Source organism: Nothobranchius furzeri, chromosome 12 (assembly GCF_043380555.1).
Source record: "Nothobranchius furzeri strain GRZ-AD chromosome 12, NfurGRZ-RIMD1, whole genome shotgun sequence".
In the NCBI taxonomy this organism is placed as follows: Eukaryota; Metazoa; Chordata; class Actinopteri; order Cyprinodontiformes; family Nothobranchiidae; genus Nothobranchius; species Nothobranchius furzeri.
Genome location: NC_091752.1, coordinates 69,147,808 through 69,162,559, shown reverse-complemented (window position 1 = coordinate 69,162,559; position 14,752 = coordinate 69,147,808). Strand labels below are relative to the sequence as shown.

General features: G+C 44.5%; 1 protein-coding gene across 7 annotated transcripts in view; it reads right to left on the bottom strand.

Annotated features, from left to right (window-relative positions):
- LOC129157262 (zinc finger protein 84-like) overlaps positions 1–14,752 on the bottom strand; it is a 173,059-nt gene that overhangs the window by 156,037 nt on the left and 2,270 nt on the right. For 2 of the 7 annotated variants that reach the window (XM_070542947.1, XM_070542941.1), the window contains exon 2: positions 13,666–13,946. Coding sequence is in view for 2 of the 7 variants with exons in the window: in XM_070542941.1 (XP_070399042.1) it covers positions 13,666–13,708 (43 nt within the window). In the remaining 5 variants the exon portion in view is untranslated. Of the gene's footprint in view, positions 1–7,358; positions 13,947–14,752 lie in introns of all 7 variants that reach the window. The other 5 variants (XM_070542940.1, XM_070542944.1, XM_070542945.1 and 2 more) reach the window with 5 other exon arrangements.

Below are 14,752 nucleotides of genomic sequence, written 5' to 3'. Positions count from 1 at the left end.
CACGGAACCCCTCCGGCAGAGTTCCCGAGCGGTCCAGGGTGGGGCCAGGACGTGCAGCCGGCGGTGCCGGCTCAAAACACACGTCACAAGCACTCACATTGTTTTTCACAAACATGTCACGCTCAAGGAGCATTAAAAGGTTCGCTGTCGCATCCAGACAAGATGTCAAGGGCGCAGCAAAAATCAATAAAAATGTCACCCATGAGCGGTTCCAGGCGGGGGCGGCGCCACGGGTCGTCCCCGTAAGCCTGGGCCGTCAAAGCACAAAGCCCCCGCGCATGCGCAGTGGCTGCCACGAGCACCGCTGCCCCACAACCTCTGGAGGGAGCTGCTGCTCCGTGTGTCACGGCTGTGTCACGGCTCTCCACTCACATGGAGGAATGGACAGCGGTTTCTGCTTCACGTTGGGTGCTGAGAACTATTTCGAGGGGTTACAGGCTCCAATTCGCTTCTGTTCCTCCTCGATTCTCCGGCGTAGTGTTCTCCCACGCCCAGGGTCGCCATCTCACATCCTTCAGGGGGAAATCTCCTCCCTGCTGGAGAAGGGAGCGATATGCATTGTGCCTCCCGATCGGTCTCAGAGCAGTTTCTACTCCAGGTACTTCCTGGTCCCGAAGCGGGGAGGGACCGGAATTCGCCCGATCCTGGATCTGAGGGCCCTGAACCGATGCCTCAGAAAGTACAGATTCAAAATGCTCACGCTCTCATCCCTTTTGCGTCTGATTCACCAGAGCAACTGGTTCACCTCAATCGACCTGAGGGACGCATACTTTCATGTTCCCGTGTACCCTCCACACAGGAAATTTCTGAGGTTTGCCTTTCAGGGAGTGTGTTACGAATACACCGTGCTCCCATTCGGCCTCTCGCTGAGCCCGAGGGTGTTTGTCAGGTGTACGGAGGCGGCGATCGCCCCTCTGAGAGGGAGGGGCATTCGGCTGGCCACGTATTTAGACGACTGGCTCCTGCTGGCACGGTCCAGAGAGGAGGCAGCGTCAAACACGCTGGTTGTGATCCCTCACTTGTGTGGTCTGGGTTTCAGAATAAACTGGCGCAAAAGCGCTTTACTCCCCTCCCAGAAAATAACCTTTCTAGGTCTGAATCTGGACTCAGGGGCGTTCACGGCCTGTCTCTCGGCACCGCGCGTGAACGCGCTCTCGTTCTGCCTGGCGCGCTTCCGCCTACACAGTTCGGTGTGGTTTGCGTTATGCCTCAGGCTTTTGGGTCTCATGGCGTCGGCTATTTCAGTGGTACCACTCGGCCGTCTACACATGAGAGATTCTCAACGCTGGGTGGCTTCTCTGGGTCTCTCTCCAGTGCGCCACAGAGCGCGCAGGGTGACGGTCTCTGCAGCGTGCGTCGCGGCGCTCCGCTGTTGGCGTCACCCCTCCCTCTTGGCACAGGGGGTGCCTTTGGGGTTGGTTCTCGTGAGGAAAGTGGTCACGACAGATGCGAGCCTGTCAGGTTGGGGGGGGCTCCTGGAGGGTCGCTCTGTCAGGGGTGTATGGAGCAGAGAGCTCTGGGGGACACACATAAATTATCTGGAACTCCTCGCTGTCTTTCTAGCCCTGAGGCGCTTCCTGCCTTTTCTCTCCAGCCATCATGTCCTAGTGAGAACAGACAACACCATGACTGTGGCTTATATAAACCACCAGGGGGGGCTGCGCTCCATGCGGTTACACACGCTGGCACGCAGACTGATCCTATGGTGCAGCAGGCATCTCCTCTCAATCAGAGCCACCCATGTCCCGGGTGTTCTGAATCGGGGGGCGTATCTGTTGTCCAGAGGGACACCCCTGTACGGGGATTGGAGCCTGCATCCAGCAGTGTTGGAACAGATTTGGATCCGGTTCGGCACAGCCGTAGTGGATATTTTTGCCTCCAAGGAGAATGCTCACTGTCCTCTGCGCCACCGAGACGCTCCACTCGGCGTGGACGCGCTGGCGCACGACTGGCCACGGGGACTGCTTTACGCTTTTCCCTCAGTGGCCCTGATACTACCCACCTTGCTGAGGGTACGAACCCAGCTCCACACTCTCATTCTGGTGGCCCCATACTGGCCAGCCATGCATTGGGTGGCGGACATTTTCCAGCTCCTGGAGGGCCAACCTTGGAAACTTCCGTTTCGCAGGGACCTGGTGTCCCAAGCGGGAGGCTCGATCTTCCACCCTCATCCAGAACGGCTGGCCCTGTGGGCCTGGCCCCTGAGGGGTGCGGGCTAGTGTCAGCAGAGCTGCCCCAGGCAGTCATTCGAACCATTCAGAATGCTAGGGCCCCCTCCACTAGGTCCCTATATGACTGTAAATGGAGGGTGTTTGAAGCCTGGTGTCAGGGCAGGGAGGTCTCACCCTTCCAATGCCCAGTGAACGTCATTCTGTCTTTCCTGCAAGACTTGTTGGATGGGAAGAAGGCTTTCTCCACCATTAAAGTGTACCTAGCAGCCATTTCCGCCCGACACTTGGGTTTTGGGAAGAAACTGGCTGGTCAACACCCCCTGGTGTGTAGCTTCATGAGGGGCGCGCGCAGACTTCTCCCTGTGTCTCGACCCCTGGTGCCCTCATGGGATCTGTCCTTGGTGCTGTCGGCCCTCTCCGGGCCTCCATTTGAACCTATGGACGGCCTGGACCTTAAGATCCTGTCTCTTAAGGTGGTGCTACTCCTGTCTTTGGTATCTGCAAAGCGAGTTAGTGACTTACAGGCTCTCTCTGTGCACCTATCCTGCACCCAGTTTGCACCCGGTGACATGAAGGTGTCCTTGAAGCCCAACCCTGCCTTTGTGCCTAAGGTGGTGGGCTCCTTTTCTCCTATTATCCTCACAGCTTTCTACCCGCCACCCTTCTCCTCTCCTGAGGAGGAGCGGTGGCACAAGCTGTGTCCGATTCGCGCGCTCAAGGAGTATGTGAATCGGACGGAGAACCTTCGCAGGGGGGACCAGCTTTTTGTGTCATGGGGTGGGCCTCGTAAGGGGAAACCCGTCACAAAGCAGAGGCTTTCCCACTGGATTGTGGAGGCTATTTCTATGGCTTACTCCTGTCAGGGCATTCAGGCTCCTGTTGGGCTCAGGGCCCATTCTACTAGGGGCCTGTCTGCTTCTTGGGCCCTTTTTCGGGGGCTGTCAATCCGGGAGATTTGTGCTGCAGCAAGTTGGGTTTCTCCAATTGCATTTGCACGCTTCTATAAGCTTGATGTTTCGGTCCCTGCAATGACTCACACGATTCTGAGTGTGGGGTCTTTGGCGGGCCAAGACGTATCCCTGTAGGTTGGTGATCGCTGGATAAGCTGTCTGGCAATACGGGAGTCTCCATATCCCATAGTGAGACATCGAAACGAATGTTAAGAAAGAGAACTTTAGGTTACTGTCGTAACCCCGGTTCTCTGAGTAACATGAGTGAGATGTCTCACCAGACAACCCTTCTTGCTGGGCGAAGCGAGAAGAGGTGTTTATCTTGAATAGTGTGTACGTTGGGACGCTTGCTACTTATAGTAGCAGGGGGACACGTACGTCACGGTCACTGGACAATCAGGATTGGCGTATTGAGATAAGTGCTTCTGAGGAATCCGCAGAGGGGCATATCCCATAGTGAGACATCTCACTCATGTTACTCAGAGAACCGGGGTTACGACAGTAACCTAAAGTTATCCTCTGGCTTGCCGGCTAGCAGATTCTTGCACGAGGGGAAAATCGGCTCAGGTTGTATCCTTATTTTTTGCACATGCATTTGTTTACTGTGAAGTAAAGTTGAAGTGCTGAAGTTTTGAAAACTAATTTTGAATAAAACTTTAAGAATAACTGCCAATTGCTTGCTCATTTTAAGAGGTCTTTCATAATTATAACATGCTATTTGATATAATGGTTTACAAACACAAAAGGGTAACTTATTAGAGTACTCGATTAATCGAAAAAAAGATTCGATAGAGTACTCGATTACAAAAATATTCGATAGCTGCAGCCCTAGTGTATAGTAAATTTTAAATCTGTTGCTATGTAAAAACTATAAATGCAAAAAATTCTAAAGTTTAGATATTTCATAACACAATCAAGACTGATTTGTACTAAACACCCCAGGCAAACAAAAAAGTATTTTCAAAAAAATAACTCAGTTTTAGTGTTTTTTTCATGAATCGGGGTGATGTGGGTGTGTTTGGAGGACTTGGTCAGAAGCCGAGCACAGGCGTTCTGAACCACCTGTAGACGGTTCAGGGAGGTTCTGCTCAGACACGTGAAAAGAGAGTTACAGTAGTCTAAGCGTGAGGAGATGAAGGTGTGGAGAACTGTCTCAAGTTCAGAGCGGGACAGAATGGGACTCAGCTGTAAGGGAAAAATGAGGTTCTTACATTTTAATTAATGAGCCGTAAGGCGTGGGATTCCATAGGAAATATGAAATCCGCCTCATGGATCGGGGTTGGTTAAACCAGAATATCGGGTCTTTTTAATGCAGAGATCATGTAACCGTTATGTATTCACTCAGAGACAACAGAATAGAACGAGTCAAGTTTAAAAGTTAAGAAATTTTATTACTAACAATTAAACTAGGCTTATTTAAGAACTAAGTGTATAGTGCCACTAAAAATGGATGAGGCGGTGAATGGATGACGTGTCATGTAAATCAGAACCCGCAAATCCGAAGAAGCGATTAGTTCTGACGGGAACTGAAGATGTTGGTTTGGAATAAGCTGGGGTTCGTTTCAGAACTGCATGAGACACCATTAAGCTGCGCCTACCTGCCTGGTGGAAGTCCTCTGTGAGATCAGGAATGCCGAGGTCCACTCGGACCCTCTCTGGACACCGAGCTGGAAGCAGAGCTGCGGTTTCCGACCAGACCCGTCTCAAGATACTGCCGGCACACGACTCTTGTCTTGGCGTCCGTTCAGACCCAGCCTGGGTCAGTGGAGCTCTTATTATGAAAGGAGCTGTTGTCGTTGCTTGTTGTTATAGCGACTGGATTTTCTCAGCTTGTCGTGGTTCTTTCGGTTGAAGAGTTAAAGTTCAGGATTGGCCACTCCGTCACTTTGCTCTGGAACGCTTTGAACTGCATTAGAGCTGACGTGGCATCTGTTTTATACCTCGGATGTTATGGTTTATTGTTGAATGAAAATTACCAAACACCGTCAGAAGCACGCCTCCGTCAGATCTGTAAGATTCTGATTGGATCAGTGAAAAAATGTGTCAAGTCCTTTTAACACTACGTGAAATGAGTCCTGTTGAACCATTTAAAGTTACATTACTTCATTTCTAAGATCATAATAAAATAATTAATATTTTAATTTCACAGGTCGGTCACATCTTGTTATATCGACTAACACTTTGATGGATTAGCTTTATTAAAATAAGAGTTCTTTGATTAATCAAAAGGAAAGAATTCATTCTTCTTTCTTCTGTCTTCATGCTGGAATGTAAACAGTTTAGAAACGACTGTATGACCTTCAGGCTGTTTCAGACACACTGACACTGTGTCAAAAGGAAACAGCTGTTAGGGTAGAAATGGCTCCTTCATCACGTTACACAGCTTAGCAACGTTCCTGAGATGGAAGAAGGAAGAGCCAACAAGAGAACTGGCATGAGAATCCAGGGTGACAGCTGGGTCAAAGGTCACGCCAAGATTCCTGACAGAGGGTTTGGTGTGGGAAGCAAGCTGACCAAGAGAGTCTCTGACTTTGGGAACCAGCTTCTCTGGGGCACAGATGAAGATCTCAGTCTTATCTTCATTCAGCTGTAGAAAGCTCCCACCATCCAGGTTTTAATGGAGTCTAAGCAGGAGAGTAACAGCTGCAGCGTAGACATCTCATGGGGCTTAAAGGAGATGTACAGTTGGATGTCATCTGTGTGAAGACGCTAGGAGACTCCTTTAAATGAGCTCAGCAGGTGCTGTAAAGGAAGCAGATAGAGCAGGGCCGTGCAGAGACCTTTGAAGGGGCGGGTGCTCAAAGTTAAAAAAGGGGCACATATACAGGGTTTTCCTGTATTCAAATTTGCGTGGCGGCCGCCTCCAGCTATTTTTGTGCCGCCCCAGCCTGATTTCACTCTGCCCCCAGCTATATGGATGTTACTGTAACTGCAGTTGCAGCGTTGCGCCACTACAGGGCGCTGTGCCAGCAGCGGTGCACCGAAAAGCGCTAAAACCGCTGCAGAAAAAGATCAAAATTTGCTTTTCTCGCTAGTTGGTACATACCTATGGTTGGTGCTATTAACGTCCTGATTTTCCCCCAGCTCTTCCATATCGGAGCAGGGCTGTAACTGTCTGTCTATTTTTTAAACGTAGCACAGGTGCAACATCTTTGAATTACTATTTTCCCCAGAACTTTGTTGAACAAAAGTAAGTTACGTGTAAGAAAATGCTTTTTACTGGCGAACAGTGTGGTCATCTGGATGCAGTGGAGGAAAATACAGGAACCAACAAAGGCAGAACCGATCCAAACTTTGGGATCAAAAGTGCAGCTACACGCAGATTAGCTAATGCTAAAGCTAACAGGTAGCAGTCTTGCGATCAAGTGGCGCACAGAAAAATATATGATGATGATTATCGTAAAACTAAGAAAGACTAAACTCTACAAGCGGATGAAAAGTCCCCACCATCCTGTTTATTCTGCATCCTGCAGCACTACGGATCAGAACCGCTGCAGATACGGGTCACATTACAGCTACAAGGCTACGGCAAGCCATTGTGGTATATAATTCACAAATGCGTCTATCTTTGAACATAATTTGAACTGGATTATTGCCAACCCGTACATAATAGACATGCCACCATTACATTGTTAGCAGCAGAAACTAAATGTTATTACTATTTCCAACACAAGTGCATGTTAATGAAATGCATTATATTTTACTGCATATATTTATGTGTTATTATGACTAAGATGAGTCTTATTAATAAAACCTAAAATGTTACTGAAATGTAGGTCAAATATATAAAAATATTTTAACTATAAATATCAGATGGGAAAAAGGAACTAAACACCAATCTGATGCATATTATTGAGCCTTTCATAATAAGAGTCTGTTATTTCAGCCTGATAATTTTGTTGTTTTATTTCATATTTTTTAGCAGCAAACCAGTTTTGTTTCACTTGAAACGTTGTCAAATGGAATTAGGGCTGCAACTAACAATTATTTTCATAATCGATTAATCCGTCGATTATTTTTTCGATTCATCGGTTTGTTATCGTTTAGCTATTTAACCTATACAAGTGATGAATACATTTCAGTTAAGAAAAAGAAAAACATAAGAGAATTGTGCAGTTGACTGCAATCTATTTTATTGCACATGAACACAGTCAGCGGTGTAAAATGAGCTAAACAGTGCAAAATATCAGTCCAGAATAATTTTTTGGCATCAAAATATAAGAGGTAAATTCCTTACAAAATAATGTAGAATCTAGAATAGAGTTTGTAAGTGGTATGCATTGTTGGGGGGGTGAGTGTCTTGTTCCCCATGTAGTTGTCCATCGTTGCTTGTCTTTTTCTGCATAAGAAACACAAATAGACTGAAATAAGTACACATATAAAATAAAGCAGCACACACACTACAACACTAAATCAACATTACATTATTTGAATTAATTAACAATATACAGTGATCATTTATTTTGACAAAAATGTGTTGTGAGGCGTTTTACAGCGTTAGACAGTAAAACAGCCTTTTAATAGTAAAAAAAAGGACTTTCTGAATTTCTCCTGTATTTAAAAATTGAAAGCGTACAACTATGCCGCGTTATATTCACCTGGACACAGCTCGTCTGTATATTTTTCTCCGCGGAGTTGTCCTTTTTTGAATGAGGAAAATAGTTATGGGTTTGTGCCGTTTTTCTCTTAACGAGAACATTCTTATAAACAGACGTGCTAAATTTGGCAAGCGCATGATACACAACACGGAGGAGATTCACGATTGCATCTAGTCAATCAGAAGTAAAACACCGTAGACTGACGTGGCAAAAAAAACATGTTTAACATCCACTATAACGAACTCAGCTCCCAAATTTGATCTGCGTTAGCTTGTTTATTTTCTGTTACTTACCGGATTCACCGGACTTTCCTCTACTGCATCACCCCCCACGTTTTCGTCTCAAATGTTCACTTAGGGACGTCGTGCTTCCGTGCCATGCTAGATGGATTTTGCATATTTTGCAGGTCATCCGTCTTTTCAAGGCATCTAGAGTGAAGTGCTCCCATACTCGTGAGGTTTTTGTCCGGGGTTTCTATTGTTTTGTCGCTTCTATTTTTCTTCCGTATTTCTTCTTGTTCCGCCATCTCTCACAGCAAGATGAGCGTCAGTAATGTGATACGTCATGAAAACCGAGGGCACTTATTGGCTCATTTCTTCTCTACCGCTCCACTGGTAGTTCAGTGGCTCATTACTGCCACACACTGGCGGCAAATTTAACAGATTGTAACCGATGTCAGATTGTGATAAAAAATAGACTTTATGCGGTAAAATATGATTATTAAACAACTAATCGATGACTAAAAAAGTTGTTAACTATTTTAATAATCGATTAAATCGATTAGTTGTTTCAGCTCTAAATGGAATATTCTATTAATCGCCAGAAGCTTAGATTGGAACACTTAACTGTCACATTATTGCTCCCCTGTGCCTTGAGTTTTTCCTTAATTGTGTCCACCTGCCTCTTGTTACCTGATTACCCATCCCAGTGTGTATATAAGCCTTGTGTGTTGCTTGTGGTTTTGTCGGTTCGTACTCGTTACATGTCAGTTTATGTTCACATCTGTCTACCCTGTCGTGTCTGCACTCCTGACCATTAAAGAGGAACCAAATGTCTGCTGCTGTGTGGCCTGGGTTGATTTACCTGCCTGAAGGATCCGCTCTTCCTCCCTCACCTTCCCTCCACATCGTGACACTTAACGAAAACATATTTGGCCTTTAAAAAAGTGAGGCAGTTGAATGCACAGAGTACGCATGTGCTGGCGCACGGTCAGGATGGTACCACCTCTGCCTCAGTCTGAGCCAGGAAAAACCCTGATATAGAGCAAAGTTTTTAAACAGATTCATGATCCAACAAGTTAAAAAGTTCAGATAATGAGACCCTTGGTTTCAAACAACATAATGTAAACTAGGAAAATATGTCAATAATTAAGGTAACGTTATTTCATAAACAGTTGTCAGGGTTTCCCTTACCAGGGTATATACAGCAATCCTTAAGTAAAATTTACTACTTTTTAATACTTTTTTTTACTACTTTCAGAATTTTTTTAAAACCATCACAACACTAAATTGCAAGTGTTAATCAGCGACCTATTTACACATATTTTAACATATATAACATACAAAAAGAATAGACTTAGAGACTCACTGATGTTGACAACGTATTGCACGTATTTATTTTACTTAGAAAATAAGCCAGGCACTTCTGTTCAGCGGTTCAGACAGTTGACCACGAGGCCTGAAATGATGCACAATGACCACTGAATATGATGTCATCATTATGTGACCGGATATGCTAAAGTAGGGCTGCTCGATTATGGCAAAAACAATAATCATGATTATTTTGACTGAAATTGAGATCTCGATTATTTAAGACGATTTTTCAATTTATGTAGTTTTTTTTTTATTCAGTCATAAAACTGCACAGGGAACAATCAGGGCAAAAATAAACAAGAAACAAGATGATCACTAAAATAACTCCTGATTTCCAGTATAAAAAGACCAATATACTTATAGCTCATAGTTTATGACCCAAGGGCTATAGACCTTGGTTTAACTCATTTAAGTCTAACCAGTACAGACCCAAATACCAACATCTTGCAAATACTGACAGCAAGAATTATACAGTGGCATTTATAACAAATACATGCAAATTGATGTTCACTAAATGTTGCGTAGCATTTATTTAGTCATGTCAAGGTGCTGTAGGAGAGTGCACTAGCACCGTGTCCTCAGAGAGATTAGTTATTATTTATCAGCGTGAGGAACTTATTTCTACCTTATTTATAAACTATGTATTTACAAGTCCATCCGTTAATGTAATAATTGCCCCAACCACAGCTGCACCCCCCACCCCCAACCCGGTCTCACAGCAATCAGGAGCAAGCTGCACGTGTTTAGCACGCCGCACGCGCACATTTAGCCGTTTTTAGCGGCTCAGGAGTCCGCAGGTGCGTTGTGTGTGTCACTCACTCTGGTTAATCCAACAGGGAGTCGGCTCCGAGAGCTGTCTTTAGCAACTGACACATCACTACATCATTCCCTTTCCTATAATGTCCTGAAGAACGGTCCGGAGTGCAGGCGGAGTGTTTAGCTAACCTGCAGGAAATGTTGACGACAGTTATCCAGAAAGAAGCTAAGGGTTACCAGAGATGTTTCTGAGGTGTTCGCCAGGTACTTTTAAGATTTAAAAAGTCAAGAAGCGGGTCTGAGAAGCTGTTAGAAATAGCGTCAAAGTAGCTAAGTTAACTTGGCAACACTGGGAGGAGCGCTTCATTTGCAACTCAAGGCAGCGCAAGTGGGAGGAGCAAATAATCGGCTTGTTTTGTTTTTATAATCGTTCAAAACATTTCATTCGGAATATATTTCTATGTCAATGTTCAGAATACGACATCTGATAGTCTGAAAAAAATAATACCTAATTTGGAAAAAATAATACCTCTGAGACCAAATTTAACACTTTTAATGGCCTTAAATTTGACTATTTTTATTTATCACTTTTTAATACTTTTTAAAACCCCGCGGACACCCTGCTTACATAGGCGTAGCCGTGGCGGCCCGCCATGGCTGAAATCCCACCGCCACGCCTACAAGATCCCAAGTTTTATTTATTTATTTTTTTTAGCTGTTTCACGAGGAAGCAGCGGGAACTACTATGTTGTCGCTTGTGATCCCAGCCGGCAGGCAGCAAGGAGGAGCAGGCAGGGCAGGGTGAAGTTACAGCATAAAGGTAGCAGTGGATATAATGCTTTTTGGTTTACATGTTTCAATAGCATTAAGATAAATGAGTGTTGACGATCTTGACAGGGTTTCCTCTCCCCACCAGGCTAATCATCACTTATTCATTGTAACATGAGGAAGTATGGGTTTCTGTGCCAAAGGTCGTATTTGCCCAGCTGGGTCAAAGCTGGGTCAAGCAGCAATTTCACCCACAGATTAAGGCCTAAGCCGCCAGCAAGTCTGAAGGAATCCACAACATCCGAACACCTGCTCTCCAGAAGAAGGACTTCACACACAGTCTAGTCATAATAAAACAGTCTTAAGCTTTCTTTATTTTTGTTAAATAATCATTTGATCACTTTGCTCATTATAAATGTACTTTAATCAAATGAATGATTATTATGCTTTGGGTAATCATAATGAACTATAATGAATCAATACTTAATTAAATAATGTTTTTGAAGATGTTTAGCAGTGACCTTCACACCTGCTCATACAGGTCCGACTCCACAGTAACTCAAAACACATTTGCTCTGACGCACAACAAGTTTGCTTTGGGAAGAGAAGTGTTTTGGTAATGAGTCAGAACGAGAGTGAGAACGGAAGAGAGCGGAAGTGCGGAACGAACGCCACGGGGAAAGAAGCCCTGCAGGCTTATTTTCTCCCCCCACGCTATTTCTGTCAAGCCAGACAGAATAGCTAAAATGCAACCAGCTAACTCAGACTCGTCCCAGAGTCTTTTGATTTCTGAGTTAATTTAAACATGAGAAAGCGCATCTGCCGAAACGCTTCAGCAATGTGTACCGAGGTCAACCCGGGACTGGACCGTCGCATACCTTTGTCTTCTCTGCCAGCCAAGGTGTCATCTGGATAACACATCCTCCGAGGTCCGGATCTAAAAGGGGGTCCTAAGTTCGGTGAGGCAGAACACGATAGATAGCGTTCTGATGCTGTTTTTCTAATAAGAACTAAAGTTTAATTGCAAACCATCATTTTTCACTCAGTTCACCTTCTCTCTCCCTGAAGCAATCTCAGACACCTGCATGCACGCATTCATAATTCCATCATCCTCAAATTTAGCCCAACCAACACAAGGTCTGTTTGAGCAAGCTTAAAATATCAACTGTTAAAGATTGTCCAACAAGGTTGCCCATGTTGATTGTTTTTACTATGATTATCATTTCAAATCGTTAGTTTAAATTGAAGAAATAAATCTCTTAAAATTTAAACGCGCCTTTTCATTGAACTGAAACACAGACAAACGGATATGATCGTCAGTTTATCGATGAAAACAACCTTTGAGTCTTCTTATCTTTATAACCTTTGGTTATTAATTTGTTAAAAATTAATATTTCAGATTATTATGTAGAATGGTTCATCTTTCATAAAAAGGCCAACAACCATTACGCTACATCATGTAAAATTTATTTATTTTTTCATGTCAGACTTTAACCGCATCTAACACTGTATTACGGCGTGAGCGCAACAGCGACAACTTAAGATCGATGTGTGAGCAGCCTGAGAGGTCAGGTGTTTCATCTGAACCCTTAAAACCTCCAGCAGGCTACGCTGCACTATTGACGTGTTAGCGCGCGGCGCTAACAACTTAGCGACGTGACATGTCTCAGAGAAAGCGTAAAAACGCGTTGAACGCTTCTTCTGAAGCGGGAAAATAACACCTCTTCTTAAGCAGAGCACGACGTCGCCTCGACTGAGCTCGATAACATTGACCCAGCACAGCCACTGGGTCGTTGGAGCTGCCCCGTGACTGCCTGATGGAAAACCAGCGGGTTTCATCACACTCGTAAAGTTTCTTGTTTTTGCTGGGGACCCCCTGTATTTTACCACTCCCTCCTGCAGTCTTCCCCTATTAACATTTAAAATGATTCTGTAAATTCGTGTATCAATAGAAAAAATCTCTGCCTCTGCCAGCTGCAGTAAATGTAGTCTCCAAATAATAAATAAGAGGTGCATTCATCTGTGTATCTCCTTTGATCCGCATTAGTGATGTTCTCAGCACCAGAACAGTGAAGCAAAGAAACAGATTCCTGAGTTTGTTATCATTTTATTTATTAGGTGCATCTAACCTGTTCTATTTTTCTCTGAAATGAGATCAAATCAGTGCTTCTATGGGTTGTCTCCACTCTGCACTAGAAAATTTTACTTTATTTAGAGACGTGTCATAATTTCAGAGTGCTCTTAAAGCTGCAGTTTGACTTGCTCTCATGTTTCCATAAGACCACCACCCACTCGACTAGGACATTAAATTCACTGAGCTGCATGCTGACTTAGCGACTGCTCTCTGGAGTCACATGTGGAGGCTGTAGTAAGCATTTTGTTTTTGTCTTTAGCGCTGCACACCATTTATTGCAGCACGGATTTACTGAATAGTCTCACAACTTTTAAATCAAAAAGATAATCAGTCCATCGCCATTCTCCTTCCCGGCACCTCCGTTCTGCTGACTCCAACCTCCTTTCCCCTTTCAGAACAAAACATGGCACCATGGGGGATCGAGCCTTTGCAGCCGCTGCCCCCACACTTTGGAACTCTCTCCCACTAAACATCAGGAACGCCGTCTCTCTTTCTACTTTTAAGTCACTGCTTAAAACCCACTTCTTTAAATTGGCCTTCTCTTAAGATCAACCCAGCATCCCCCAGTCTGTTTACTATGTTTCATGTTGTTTTATTATGTGTTTATTGCATTTTTTGTGAAGCCTGACTGACCTAAAAAGCCCTAGACAAGTTTAATGTATTATTATTATTATTATTATTATTATTATCACTTACAACCGCAGAAGGCAAAGTGTGTCCCCACTTCCTGTTCAGCCATTTTCCTGCACCAGATCTGGCGTTTACAGATGTTTCACACCTGTGTGAATAACACAGCTGTCTAAGAGAAAAACCACTTCTCCAACTCATTTACTTATTTACATATCTGAAAGGTGGCAGCCCTACCTGTGTCCATGCTGTCCAGGTCCAGGTGGTGAAGAACACACGATGAATCAGTCCCAGCTGATGGATGATCCTGAAGTGGTAGCAGGTTTTCTTTAGCCGTGTTTAGCTAACAGCTGCAATAGAAACAAAGCAGGAGAGCTGATTAAGATGCTGCTTCAGAACAACGCAGGAGATTAAAGATCCAACGCTTTGGTTCTGATCAGCTGAGGACAGATCCAGTCTGGAAAAGAGGACCTTTGCTCACCAGAGTTCTCTTCTGTTCTTCCAGCTACAGACTAAATAGAAGATGGATGCTCTACAAAGTACTAACAACGGGTTCTCCTGTTTAGTTCTGTCTGGTGGCTCACTAAAAGTCAAATCCAGCATGGCAGCATCTCATGGAGCCAACAAGGAAAGCAAGGTGTGATATCAGCAGAGGGCTGGAAGCTGAAAAGGTAAAGAACAACACAACCTGAGGGTTCCTCGTCTCCAGCTGAGCCAAGAGCACTAAAGGGTTTCGTTTAGAGTTTACATGAAGAAGTAGTGAGTTTATTTATTTATTCTTTATTTAACCAGGAAGGTCCCATTGAGATCACAAACCTTACTTTCAAGTAGTGTTGTCAAAAAAATCGATACCTAGATATAAATCGATGCTAAAAGTGGTATCTAAATGAGATATTCCATCCCTGTGGTATCTATATTATGGACTATTATACACAGCCTTCTTCAAGTACACCGACACGCACGACAGCCAGATGCCGTAAAGCAGTCTCCGCCTCCCAGACAAACAGAAGAAGACGCCGCATGGCTACATAGCAATTTCCCACGCGAGTTGTCTCCGATCCAAGTTTTGTCTGCCAAATAAATAAACAAAAACATAAACAGCGAATTTGGGAGACGCTTCACAGCCCAACTTAATTAGCATACCAAGTCCGACACG